General features: G+C 36.4%; 1 protein-coding gene across 6 annotated transcripts in view; it reads right to left on the minus strand.

Annotated features, from left to right (window-relative positions):
* The window catches only part of BIRC6 (baculoviral IAP repeat containing 6), a 233,083-nt gene that overhangs the window by 8,132 nt on the left and 210,126 nt on the right, over window positions 1-14,825 (minus strand). For all 6 annotated transcript variants that reach the window (XM_044261802.1, XM_044261801.1, XM_044261800.1 and 3 more), the window contains 4 exons: window positions 13,258-13,475; window positions 11,459-11,620; window positions 8,670-8,747; window positions 1,688-1,876 (listed from right to left, as the gene is read on the minus strand). In XM_044261802.1, the coding sequence (XP_044117737.1) occupies window positions 1,688-1,876; window positions 8,670-8,747; window positions 11,459-11,620; window positions 13,258-13,475 (647 nt within the window). The remainder of the gene's footprint in view (window positions 1-1,687; window positions 1,877-8,669; window positions 8,748-11,458; window positions 11,621-13,257; window positions 13,476-14,825) is intronic.

A 14,825-nucleotide genomic window follows, 5' to 3' on the forward strand; every position in this document is an offset into this window, starting at 1 on the left:
TCTGTCCACATTAATGCGCAGTTCATTCATTTATGTTGTTGTATTCCACTTTATGAATATTCCATAATTTGTCTATTCTTTCTGTTGATGGACAAGGGAACTGTTTCCAGTTTCTGACAGTTACGAAGAATGTTATGAACATTCTCTATACCCAATTTCTATGCAGCACAGACCAAGTAGTGGGACTGCTAGTCATTCAGCGTATATTCAGCTGATCAGATCGTGCTTAAGTGTTTTCCGAAGCGGCTATACTGACGTGTGTCCCTATCAGCAGTGCATCCGAATTCCGGGTGCTGCACATCCTCACACTGGGTAGCAAAAGCCTTTAAATTCCTAGATATGCTGAAGAATAGGAAGAAAGGGGACAGATTCTGTAGGGCTTTTGTAGGCCGTGGGAAGGACTCTGGGTTTTCTTCATCATATACCAGGAATCAAAGGAGTGAGCTGATGAGATTACATGTGGAGAATCTCCGCAGAAGGACAAGAGTGGAAGCAGCAGGACTGGTGGTGAAACCCCTTCACATATCCAACAAGAGGTAATGGTGGCTTGAAATGGGCTGGTCATGGCAAAGATGTAGTTTTAACCACCAAATTTTCATTATGTTTTGAAAGGTGGAGCCCAACAGGATTTGTCATTAGACTGAATGTGTTGTATCAGAAAAAGAATCAAGTCACAGGTGGTAAAGGTTTGGGGCTGAGATGATGGTGCTTTTACTAAGGGAGTGAACAAAGGAAGAATCAAGAGTTCAGTTTTAGTGTTAAGATGACTTTTGTAAAATTAAGTGGACCTGTCTAGTAGTTTATATATCTGGATTCACTGTTTGAGCCTTAAGCGCACAGAAAAAAATTCATGATACAAGAGGAGGAATATACATTTTTCAAAGGCAGGAACTGAGCTTCCTTTATCCTTAAGTTCTGAGTACCTCAGGGCAGTGGCTAATGACAGATGGGTACAAAATTGTTACTTAATATAAGTAACCCAAGTTTGGTGGGTTACTTGGTGGCCCAGCCCATTAAGCATCTGCCTTCAGCTCAGGTCATAATCCCAGGATCCTAGGATTGAGTCCCACATCAGGCTCCTCACTCAGCAGGGAGCCTGCTTCTCCCTCTGCCTGCCGCTCTGCCTGTCTGTGGGTGTGCTCTCTCTTTCTCTCTCCCTCTTTGACAAAGAAAACCTTTAAAAACAAATAAAAGAATACAATCATATTTTAGAAAGATTATAAAAGACAACTAACCCCAAGAATAGTCACTTTTCAGGATGTGGTAAAATAAAAGCATTTGTGAATATCAAGACAGGTTTCAGAAAGTCCAACTTTTTCCTAAAGGAAAGAAAATGTCTTCTCTTCAGTATTCACACATGGATATTAGTATAAGGGCAAACCTTCTATTTGAAAGACAACCTTAGAAAGTACCTTGATCTCTATTAAAAAATATTTTTTATGAGGACTACTTGAATAATACAGTTCATGAACAGAATGGTAACTGTTAAAAATAAGAAACTAAAAAATTGTCCCAAAACAGAGTCAGATGCCTTTTAGGAAATCAGTGGTTTTAAAAATCACCTCTATTATATTATTACTCATCTGTTATGATTAAAAACTAAAGTTTAGTATACTACAGACTGTCCAAATATAAAGGCAGGTACAGTAATGTTAATAAAGTATTTCATTCATTTTACTGAACAGACCTCTTTGAAGCATGGTGAAGGGTTTCTGATTTGTTCTAGCATCGCCCACTTAACCGTTGCTTGTCTAATGTTTCCATCATATTCTCGAGAACTCTGTGTGCCACTGGGAGTGCCTCTAGACCGTTCATATCCTGGTTCATTAAAATAAGGCTCAGCTACTAATATAAGGGACTGAACAGACACCAACACCTGAGGAACAAAGAAATGAAGAGAAGTTACGATGGGGCATTTTTAGTACCAGTAAACTGTTATCTTCTAATATGTGCTTCCATATATTTTTATCACCATAAAATTGATATTAATCATTGGACACTGAAATACTGTATTATTAAAAGCAAAATTAAAATAGGTATAGTAGTGGGGCACCTAGAAATGAGTCCAGCTTCAGGCTCCCTGCTCAGCAAAGAGCCTGCATCTCCCTCTGTCCTGCTCTACCCCCGGAATGCCCACTCATGCTTGCTTGCACGCCCCCTCTCTCTCCCTTGCAAAAATAAGTAAATACAAAAAACTTAAAAAAACAAAGTACAATAAAAAAATAATAAAAAAATTTAAAAGGTACAACAGACTCATACAGTATTTGAGTATTTTGCATCTTACATTCTTGAATCCTTGAAAAAATAAAAAGAACTAAAGATTGTATTTCCTGAAACTGCTAAAAAAATTTGTTTATAAACATCCCACAATAATTTAAACATTATTGTGCTCGAAGTGTCCTGACTCTCAAAGAGCATAATGGTAACCATGCACTCCTAATAATACTCACTTGTAAGAAAAACCAGGTGCAATCTTTATTTTTATTCCAAGGAAAATAAATACTTTTAAAAGGCATCTTATATTTGCCTCTTAAAAAAAGATTTATTTATGTATTTTAGAGAGAGTGAGCGAGTGCACAATAGCATTAGGGGCAAAGGGAAAGGGTGAGGGAGAGAATCTCAAGTGTACTGTGTGCTGAGTGTAGAGCAGGACATGGAACTCGATCTCACGACCCTCAGATCATGACCTGAGCTGAAACCAAGATCCAGACGCTTAACCAACTGCTCCACCCAGGTCCCCCTGCTTTATAAAACATACACCACCTTGGAAGTATACAAATGCTACTTTATTTTTCTTCAGTGAACTTAGCTATGGAGGGATCACAACATTCTTATGAAACTTTCTGGAGATTTGATTATCTGTCTTGTTCAGTCATTTTATTCATAGCACACATTAATGTAACCATAAAACTGGGCATGAAAAAAACAGTAAATTAGTAAATCCTTGAGAGGAAAAGATTTCTTTTTTTTAAAAGCACTTGATTTTCAATATTAAAAATTATCCAGCTCTGAGAACAATGTAAAATATTTAAGTGAGAAACCAGAGCAGGCAGAGCAACTTACCCCCTTAGAACCTATTTTTTGGTCATCTGTAAAATGAAGATAACAACTACTTAAAGAATGGCTGTGAGAACTAAATAAACTTTAATTGGGAGTTAAGTAGTAGTGCTCATTAATTAAGTTTAATTCACCCACAGTAGCTATTCTTTCTTAGAGTAAAAATGACAGCAGGCATCCAGAAGACAGTAAAATGCAAAACAAAATCATTTGTACTCTGAAAATAGTCTTTTTATTTATGTAACATGGGCAGAAAAGCAGTTAGCATGAGTTTCATTTTGATCAATAAAACATAAAAGACTAATGTGGATCAAACCAAAATGTAATGTTTATCACAGCTACATCTGGCTGAAGTGTTTTCCTAGAAAATGAGCTGACAATGAACTGGTAATCAGCAAAGAAAAATCCATGACATGGCATAGTATATGATATACATACGGTTATATTTAAGTTAGTAATAAACAATACATTTTCATTCTATAATGTAGGTTCACTGATTCCTAGTCAATTCTTCGATAATTTAACAAGTTCAAGAGTTACAGACTTTTATTCATAGGCTGAATTTACAGTCTCTCTCCTCTTCAGTTTTAAGTTAGCATCCACAAAACTACAAGAAGTTTTCATTTTAATTTGTTTGGAACTGACCAAATCAAGAACCATGGAACAGCTTCTTTCACTATGTGTCAAAACAAAAATTTTAACCCTATTGGATGGTGTTCTACCAGGCCACTCAACTAGTCAGCAATCAAGTCTCCTACAATTTTAAATATTCATTTGGTCACTAAATTCCTACTATTATCCATTTCTGTTACTTATTCTTATCTTTAGAATATCCACTAATTGGCCATATTCCTCCCTCTACCCCACATCCCTGAGGAATTACTAACTGTTGATTTCCTGTATTTTCATGTTGTATCTAAAATTTTATTGTAGATATTTCAAATATAGTAAAGTACAGAGTATATAATCCAAAATACTAATTTGCAACAAGAAATTCCATTAGAAGAAATAGTAACATCTATATGGTGTAAGGGAAACTCTTAATTAGTAAAATGCTTTTAGCCTTTTAAAAGTCTTTTGCTTATAAAATAGTTAAGCACCTGCCTCTGGAAAATGATGCTGCTATGAGTAGGACTGTAAACAGTGGATGATTTCCAGAACTTTCCATTTTAAGAAAAATTGTCTCAGGGTGCCTGGGTGGCTCAGTTTAACGTCTACTTTTGGCTCAGGTCATGATCTCAGGATTCTGGAATCAACTCCCCAAATTTGGCTCCCTGCTCAGAGGGAATATCTGCTTCTTCCTCTCCCTCTACTCTCCCAACCCCACTCATGTTCACACACACTCTCTCTCAAATAAATAAAATCTCTGGAAAAGGAAAAATGATTTCATATATACATAAATATATATATATATATATATATATATAGAATGATTTTATTTATTTATTTGGGAGAGAGAGAGGCAGAGAGAGCATAAGCCGGGGGTGGGGGCAGGCAAAGGTATAAGCAGACTCCCTCCTGAGACAATGGACTTGATCTCAGGACCCTGAGATCATGACCTGAGCTAACGTCGGACGTTTATCTGACTGAGCTACCCAGGTGCCCCAATGGTAATATATATTTGTTAATATTTATAAATGGTTGATTACATGAACCATAAATTCTGTTTAATTCCTCCTGCACATGACATCTTTATCAACATCCAACTGGAAGAAACTATTTACAAGGCATTATAATAGGTATTTTAAGTACATTATAGCAACATTAAAAGCTAGTTATAGCAATGCTAAAATCTGGTGCTACTGTAATAATTCTGGTTAAAGTTTTAATGATTAATAAGACTTCTGATTTTATTTTTTCAAGGCTTTTTATTTATTTATTTATTTTTAAAGCTTTTATTTATTTATTTGACAGAGATCACAAGTAGGCAGAAAGGGAGAGGAGGAAGCAGGTTCCCTGTTGAGCAGAGAGCCCGATGTGGGACTCGATCCCAGGACCCGGGATCATGACCTGAGCCGAAGGCAGAGGCTTTAACCCACTGAGCCACCCAGGTGCCCAAGACTTCTGATTTTATTTTATTTTATTTTATTTATTTATTTTTTTAAAGATTTTATTTATTTATTTGACAGAGAGAGATCACAAGTAGGCAGAGAGGCAGACAGAGAGAGAGAGAGGAGGAAGCAGGCTTCCCGCTGAGCAGAGAGCCTGATGCGGGACTCGATCCCAGGACCCTGAGATCATGACCTGAGCCGAAGGCAGCGGCTTAACCCACTGAGCCACCCAGGCGCCCAAGACTTCTGATTTTAAATTGTGCTAATAGTTAAGGCTATTACTGTGTTACTGCTGGATATGAGACCTATGGCATAAGACTACCTATGTGATATTTTTATACAAATTACCATTATTCTTTTTAGAATCTCACTACTGAGAAACCAAGCAATTCTAATAAAGCTTACCACTGTTTAAGATATTATGAATTGTTTTTAATTGTATATAACCTTCAAAAAATTTTTGTGGAATACTTTCAATCTGGCAAAAGTACTTCTACCCTTTGTGCACATGTGATAAATAAAAAGATAAAACAATGTCGGGTCCCAAAATCTAACCAAGAAAAAATTAAGCAATTTTATCTGATCCTCTCAAGTCTGTCCCTGAAGAAAGTTTCTAACAGAGGACAAAGAGCAATGTTTTCCTGCCTGCATGCATTTATTTCTTGTATAATATTAATACAACAATCTCACAAAGAGACTAGTATTTCTTAGGAATATGAATATGAATATGCCAAAATCCTTAAACTAAATACTAGCAAACTGAATCCAGCAATATATAAAAAGAATTATATATCAAGAGACCAAGTGGATTTGTCCCAGGAATGGAAGGTTGGTATAACATCCAAAATTAATATAATACATTGTATTAATAAAATTAAAAAAAATAATAGAATCATTTCAATAGATGCAGAGAGAGCACCTGACAAAATCTAACACCCATTCGTAATAAAAATACTCAACATGCCAGGAATAAAGAGGAATGTCCTCAAACATGATGAATAGAATTTATGAAAAACTCACAGGTAACATGACATTCAATGGGGAAAGACTGAAAGGTGTCCCCTCCCTCTGGAAGAAGACAGGCTTTTGATACAGAAAAGAGAGCCTCCGCTTGATCCTGCCCAAGTCAGTTTGTCAAAGATCTGAAAACTAGATTTGGGAAACTATCTAAAATAAAGAGAATGTGTTGATATGTGGAATTTGAGAAACAAGTTAGAGGATCATGGGGGAAGAGAAGAAAAAATGAAATGGACAAAACCAGAGAGGGAGAGGGAGACAAACCATAGGAGACTCTTAATCTCAGGAAAGAAACTGAGGCTTGCTAGAGGGGAAGGGGCTGTGAGGGATGGGGGTGGCCGGGGGATGGACCCCGCGGAGGGAGGGCATGTGCTATGGTAGCACTGTGAATTGTGTAAGACGGATGAATCACAGACCTGTACCCATGAAGCAAATGATACATTATGTGCCAATAAAAAATAAAGAGAATGTCATATAATAACTGTTAATTATAAATCAGAAGTAAAATAGTCAATAATGGAGAAACAGTTCAATTACAATATATGAACTCAAAAGATTATTATAGTAATTAGAAATTATAAAAATGTAACTTGGAAAAATGGATATACTCTAATGTTAAGTGAACAGAACAATGTACAAATGATACATATCTAATGTAATCTCATTCTGTGAACTATGTATAAGACCAAAAAAAAACAAAAAACAAAAAACAAACCCCAAAAAGGAATATATAGGAAAGAAAATTTTTATGTATGGGTACTTAAGTTTCTAAACTTGTAAAATTTAAATCCCTGAGGATAAGTTGCTTTATTTCACAAAATATTGTGCGTATATTAGGGTATACAGGCAATATAAAACTTAAAAACAAATTAAATTTTAAAATAAAAACTTTGAAAACTGATTATAAATTTATTTTAAAAATTATATAAATTCGGGGCGCCTGGGTGGCTCAGTGGGTTAAGCCGCTGCCTTCGGCTCAGGTCATGATCTCAGGGTTCTGAGATCAAGTCCCGCATTGGGCTCTCTGCTCAGCAGGGAGCCTGCTTCCTCCTCTCTCTTTCTGCCTGCCTCTCCATCTACTTGTGATTTCTCTCTGTCAAATAAATACATAAAATCTCTAAAAAATGCAAACTATTAAAAAAATTATATAAATTCAACACAAAATTCAATTCTCAGCTAAGTCTAATCTACTTTATGAAAAATAGCATATCTCTGAATTTCCTTTTGTAGTAAAACTGATCGTAAGCTTAGTTTGTGTTGACAAGAGTAGTATACATGTAAAAAAAATATTTTAAGGTTTTTGGAATCGAATTGAAATAATCATTTCTAAAATAAAGTAGTAGTAACTTGAGAGAAATATTCTAGTAGCTTTCTAATAGGTCTCTGCATGAATCATGTAACTTTTTCCCTTGGTCTCGACATTAATAAAAAGGGAAAAACAATTGGTACTATTTTTTTAAAAAATTATTTATTTGACAGAGAGAGAGCGCGCATGCACAAGCAAGGGAGCAGCAAGCAGCAGGGACAGGGAGAAGCAGGCACCTCGCTCAGCAGGGAGCTCAATGTGGGGCTCGATGCCAGGGCCCTGGGATCATGACCAGAGCCAAAGTCAGATGCTTAACCGACTGAGCCACCCAGGTGCCCTTGCTATTATCTTCTTAATTCATGAAAATACTGCAAAGTCTTCCCAGAGAATCAAAAAAGTGACATCCTAAGGCATTATTTTTCACATCTTCTTTTCCTAATTCAAACTAAGAGTGCAGAGGAAGAATCTTTTCAGGGTAGGTTTATCTGGGGATAATTCATGGTGGTTTAAAGGCTAAACTTTGTATGTGAGTTTAAACTCTCATGAGCAGTAATGATTTGTTTTTGCTTCCTCAATAAACAAGGAAAAAGTTAATTCATGTTATTAATATGCTTCCCAGTCTATCTCTTAGCTGGGATTCTGAACTACTGAGGTAAAGCATCAACAAAAAGCATTCAATGGGACATTATATAACGTATTATGTGTTCAAGTGGTATGTGGAAATTAATTTCCACAATGCAAGACTATGAAATACGATTGTCAAATGCTCTGCAAAATAAGAGCTTCAATCCTAAGTTTTATAAATTCTAGGACAGTGCTTCTGAACGTCAAGTGAGTCCCATTATTAAGGAGATTACAGAAAAACCTTATTATATGTGGAAGAAACTGTAATATTAGTAGTTTAATAATTCTACTCATGTGAGTTTAAGCCTCGTAAGTGACTGGGAGATGGGAGAAAATTATCTGTCTTATGTTATCTTTTTGCACAACAGTGTACTTTAAGGGCAACTCAGGAATTTTTTAAAAGGTAATTTTGGTAAAGTGCAACTTTTGTCTTATGCCCTAACTTAAGATTCTAAACTCCAGGTGAGACGACACTTGTACTACCTGTTCACCTATAAGCTATTTAGGATAGCTTTGTTTAGTTTAATATGTTCACTCTTGGTCATTAAAGCCATTTTTTTTTTAACATAGATAGTTTTTTATTTTCTAAGTGAAACTCAGAGAAATGTATTTACTTGCAAAAAGCTTGAGGTCTGAGGATTCCACTTCTCTTCTGGTCTTCCATGCCATGTATTTAAGATGCTTAAACAAACCTGAGGAAGAAGGGAAGAAAGCATAAACAGAAGTGAGTGCTTTTTAAAAGCAAACTGTTGCAACTAGAAGCAAAATTGAAACGTTACCATATCACAGTATTTCAGTATTATGTCCCCCAACAAAACACTAAAGGTCAGTCTATCATAACAAATTGGCATCTTCAAATGTGATCCAAATCTGTATGGCATTACAATCCCTTCATAATGAAAAATGAAACAGAACCTATTAAATGTTAATATATAATAATGTATTTTTTAGTGAAAAATAACTCTTTGCCAAACCTTTTAAAAAGTTTCAGTAGGAAAAAGTAGTACCATGCTACATTTAAAAAATCTCCCTCAGGGCACCTATGTAGCTCAGCTGGTTAACTGTCTGCCTTCAGCTCAGGTCATGATCCTGGGGTCCTGGGATCGAGCCTCGAGACGGGCTCCCTGCACAGAGAGGAGTCTGCTTCTCCCCTCTACTTGTGCTCTCTCTCTCTCAAATAAATGTGCAAAATCTTAAAACAAACAAACAAAACTCTCTCTAAATTTTATAAAACTTCAAAACAGATATGGTTTAATAGAAGAGGTCTGACTGCTTATCTGCCTCTACATTTTATTTGTTACAATATATTGTTTTGGTTGAAGTCTATGGACAAAATCTAGCTTTACATTAACATGAGGTGGCAAGGAGGAAGACTTACAGACCCCTGAAAGGGCCTTGAGGATCTATCTATTGGGTTCCTCACAACAAACTTTACAACACAGATACCTGTTCACTCAGACAGCAAGAATGAACTCAAACTATCTGCCAAACAGAAGGTTAAGAAGAAGTCACTCAGGGAAAAGCAGAACTGGGGACATTTTATCTGTACTTGTAAACTAACACTGTCATAAAACGGGCAACAGACTTGGAAAATAAGTGGTCCTTAATAAAGCAGAGAAGTCTATCTCCTTGCTATTCTTGCAATCATTCTGTGACAGCAATAATGCAAAATACACTATTCATTTAGGACACGATTTCATTAATAATTTTAAGAGACTTGTATCTGAATAACCTTGTATACTATTACTAAAGGTACTAATACTAGTACTTAATGTCCAACATTTCATTTTTAGAGCATCCCTGTGACTACAATGGCAGGTATTCTTACTCCCCCTAGAGATCTGGAATCCAAGGTTAAAGGTTTCTAGTGTACAATATAGCAAAGATTATATAATTCAAGATATTCAACTCTCAGGCCCTTACCTGCTTCTCTATACCATTAAGTCCTTTTCTTGGAGGGGGGGAAAGGGGAGAGAGGGACAGAGGGCGAGGGAGAGAGAGAGTCTTAAGCAGGCTCCACAGCCAGTGCACAGCCCGACATGGGGCTCAATCTCATGACCCTGAGATCATGATCTGAGCAGAAATTAAGAGTCTGAAACTTAAATGATTGAGGCACCCAGGAGCCCTTATACCATTAAATCTTTTAAAGATTTTTTTTTAAAATTTATTTGACAGAGAGAGAGAGATCACTAGTAGATAGGGGGGTGGGAAGAAGGCTCCCTGCTGAGCAGAGAGCCCGATGTGGGACTCGATCCCAGGACCCTGAGATCATGACCTGAGCCTAGGGCAGAGGTTTAACCCACTGAGCCACCCAGGTGCCCCATGTCTTAAGGAAGTAATTTCTTAAATAAATTTTAACATTTTACACTTCAACTCTATTTGGAGTCTACTGCCCTCTTCAGTAAGTCAACACTGCTGTATCCTCTTTGCTCAGTGATAAAAGATGTGTTCTTTGCTCTTCCAAAGAAAGTAAGGTCTATCTCTGATTAAATCTTCTGCAATAAACTCACAAAGCGAATTCCAGTTTTATGATCTGAGTTTATGACGAAGACAAAGCCAAGGGAAAATTTAGTCTACCTTTAATGAACCAAATCAACTTTAAGCACTTGCTCCTCTCATACCATCAAAGAACTGTCTGCTTATGAAGTCTTAAATTTCTTCTGATTGTTCAGTAAGTTTTAAGGATGAAATATTTCCAGCATGGAATTTACTGCTGAAATTCCATCAAAACCATCTAAAATTAGTTTGGGAAGTGATGATTGTTCTTTTAAATCTAATTTTAGAAGTTTATTGTCATATGAAATGCTTTTTTATTATACCTCTTGGTCAACTTCTTTTTTAGACAGAATGCATCTTCCTTTTTATTAAAAAATATAAAACATTTTAACATAGATGTCAAAAATAAGCTCACAATTATATGTATCATGGAAAACACGGATAGCTATGAAAGCAAAAAAAAAAAATGATGATATGCAAAAAAGGAATACAGAGTTGACAAGGACGATGCTTTTGCCATTCAACTATCCTGAGGCACTTGTGAAAAGGTAACTGGAACTGGAGATACGGAAGGTAAAAGAAGGTGAGAGGTAAAGACAGACATTTGGCTCTACTACCTCCTGAGTGAAGAAAGCTCTCAACTGGCCAAGGAATATGTTGAGTAAGTTAGTCCCTCAGTAACTTCTTAAGACTATAAGTGCTTCTCAACACTGTTGTGTTTCTGCCCTTTTTGGTTCCTTCTCTCTCATTCCTCAGGCTAATCTTTGCATATAGGAAAGAGAAGCATGAAGAAAGCCAGGTAACTCTCGGAAAGAAGATAACCAAAAGAAAATTTTGTTTAAATTATAAAGAACCTTTGGTTACAATACTTTGGCATCAGAAACAAAAAAGGTCAAAATTACATTACCTTGCCATCATTATAAAGGTTTGGATTGAATCGCACGCTATGACCACCAGTTGTCTCTAGATTCACAAGAGGGGGTGAACTGGGATAATCTTGAGGAAAATATACATCAAACTCAAAGCAGCCATTTGCATAAGGGGTGTCTGCTGGACCAGTTATCAGAACCTAGTATGCATGTACAAATACACAAAAGTGCAAGTTACTCTTCCTAAACACCACTCGCAATTTAGAAAAACACAATCCAACATGAAGTAAGGACAACCTTCTTACATCCTACATACAGCTCTACCAGAATGTGTTAAAAATGAGGTTAAAAGTTAAAAATAACGACATAACTAGGAAATGGTTTTAGATTAGGATTAAAGTTATTTAGTTTTGGTGAAAATGGGCTATTAAAAGAAAGATGCCTTGCTGGCAGCAGGAAAGCTTACCTTAATATCAAATACCTTTTATTATTAAGTTACTATTTTTCTGAGAGCTTTCCTTCCTGATATGTTCTATAGTATTTAACAATTTGAGATTAAAGGTATACTCGTGATCACGTCCAAAAGGTATGAGGGTAATTTTCTGCAATACATCTTCAGATAAGTTAACATTTGAGAAGTAACTTAGTTTTAAAATATTTTTCTCTGGGATAATGAGTCAAGTAGTTAACAAAAGCCCTCATGTAACAACTCAGGATAAAAAGGTTTTGAAAGAACAGGTGTTTCCTGTAGGGTTATTAGTAATCTAAAAAATAGCAGAGAACCCAAGAGTAAGTATCAGAATTATTTAATGAATTTTGTTTAAGCTGATCAACAGATACTAATTGTGCAAGATCTGAGCAGCAAAGCCTCTGGTCCTGAATAGCTCTGTGTGAAGGCAGGCAGCACTAGAGTCTCAATCTGCTAACTCTGATTTATGGTTGGGAGCCCCATGCTGGGCTTTTTAATTTAGGTACAGCATAATGTTTAGCAGAGACAAAGTCACAAGTCCGAACTTATGTGGCCCACTTAATGATAACAATACTTCCCGAGGCAATCATTCATTCTGTATTTGGCTATTGTTTGTAACAAGGAACAGATAAGAATGTGGTCAAATAGGTGAAGTCTATGAGATTTTTTACTGAAAAATTATCCAAAAGAGCAAAACAAAAACGTAAGCAAACAGAAAAGGTCTTCAAATCAATGTGTCAATAGTTATAGCTGTGTATCTAAGGAAGACAGACTATGTAACTCCGAATAAAATAACAAATGTAAAGAAAGGTTTGCCAGCATTCCTGTCCCTGCTGGGTGTCCAATCTTTATAATTTTCTTACTGAAGCAATGGCTTAGAACTTAAGGCCAGACCCCCCCCCCAGTGTTAAAACCTAAAGGTGCAGTGATTTATTACTGTACTACCACTACTTAATTCACAGATTATGGTTCTGTAAATACATGAATTTCCTAGAAAAGAAAAAAAAAAAGAATAATTTTGAAGACTGATAGTCTAACATAAGAGAAGTATCTTGGATGACAAGGAAGAAATCTTACGACTTTTTTCTACTGACCAGCATTAAATCCCTTGAGGCTAAGCTCTTAAAACTACAGGCTGCATACAACCTTTACTCAAGGAAGGCATTTTGGTATTTTCTTTTAAATCGTTATTTTGAAGAGCAGTCTCATACACATACTCTAACATTAAAAAAGGACTCCTTTCATTAATATCCAAAATGGTCAACAGAATTTTTATTTATTAAAATTCAGGCTATTTCTACTGCTTTGTCTGAATATTTGAATAATGACATTAGCCAGACAGACAGAGAAACCGCGGTTTTCTTCTACCTTCATGATGTCAAGTCGCTCCTCATCACAGCGCACGAACACACTCGAAGACGACGAAAGAGGCAGTGAGGTTGACAGTGTCACGGCTTCCTGGGCGAGGCGGCGGGCACGGGCAGCACTGTTGGCATCATTTGCATTTTTCACCTGAGACATGTAGTGGTAATTTACTTTAAAACCCAATTTCCCATCTTCATCCTCAGAAACCATCTCAAATGTATCTAAAAGAAGAAGAAGAAAAAAAACACTGAAAAAAAAAAAAAGGAAGAAAACAAGAACTAGAATGGAGGATAGTTGTTATCATGACAAAAATCACAAAGAAACCACTAGCCCTTTTTCCGCCCCAAACAGAGGGCACCGAAGCACAGCACAGGGAGTACCGTCGGTGAGACCGGAATAGCGTGGTGTGGCGACAGAGGCAGCGACACTTGTGAGCACAGCAGAAGGTACCGAGATCATGAATCGCTGTTGTACACCGAAGCTAGTGCAACATCGTGTGCCAAATATATGCAGAAAAAAAAAAATTAAAGCCCCACAAAATGCAGAAGACTGAGAAAACAGCAACGAGACATGTTTATGTCATACCTGCTGCTGGATAAATAAACTACATAATGGAAGCAAAAGCAGGAAATTATTTTTTAAAAAAATATTTTATTTTTAGGGCACCTGGGTGGCTCAGTTGGTTAAGTAACTGCCTCCGGCTCAGGTCATGATCCCAGAGGCCCAGGATCGAGCCCCACCACGTGCTCCCTGCTCAGGGGGGAGTGTGCTTCTCCCTCTCATGTTCTCTCTCACTCCTGTCTCTCAAATAAATAAATAAAATCTTAAAAAAATGCTATTTAAAATCTTGAAATACGACTATGGACCACTTTTTCTTCCTCTTTCTATAGTTCCAGCAAGTATTAGTGCTGTGTCTAATGGCATTGAGTGGGAAGCAACCAAATGATGTCCTTCTGACATATCTACCAGAGTCACACTAGAAAGCTCTTAGTTTTTTTCAGGATTTATTTTTAAGTTAAGCATGCCTTCAGGCGTTTCCTAACAAAGTTACTGTCCACTGAGTTGAAGTTCAAAATTCCATTCCAGAATAGGCATTAAAGATTTTGGTAGATATGCATTGTTACCTAGTTGGGGAAACTCACAGACTAAATCTCATTCAGAATAAAAACAATTAGATAATCAATAACGAAGCAGAAAAAGTTTCTTCAGGCTTTTGAATCTGAGGTGGGGGAAGTGAACAGGGGAATGCTTTTGTGGAAAACAGGCAGTCACAAAGTGAAAAGTATATAGAAATGTGAAGCTAAAGACAGACCCATCTAACATCTGATTTTTGCTTTTTTGAAAAATGGGTGGAAGTATATATCATTTCATTTTAATGCAACACTACTGACAACTCTTGACATATCTCCAGTCTACTTCAGCTGTTTTATTCTACATCATATAGTGAATTTAATTTTTAAAAAGATTTGCAACAAAATATATTAATCAAATTATAACTACCCAAAGGCTTTCATTCGAGAGATTTAAAAACTTAAGTCCATTTAAACTCTGAGCATCCTTTTCCTGCTAAC

This window comes from Neovison vison, chromosome 8 (assembly GCF_020171115.1).
Source record: "Neovison vison isolate M4711 chromosome 8, ASM_NN_V1, whole genome shotgun sequence".
NCBI lineage: Eukaryota > Metazoa > Chordata > Mammalia > Carnivora > Mustelidae > Neogale > Neogale vison.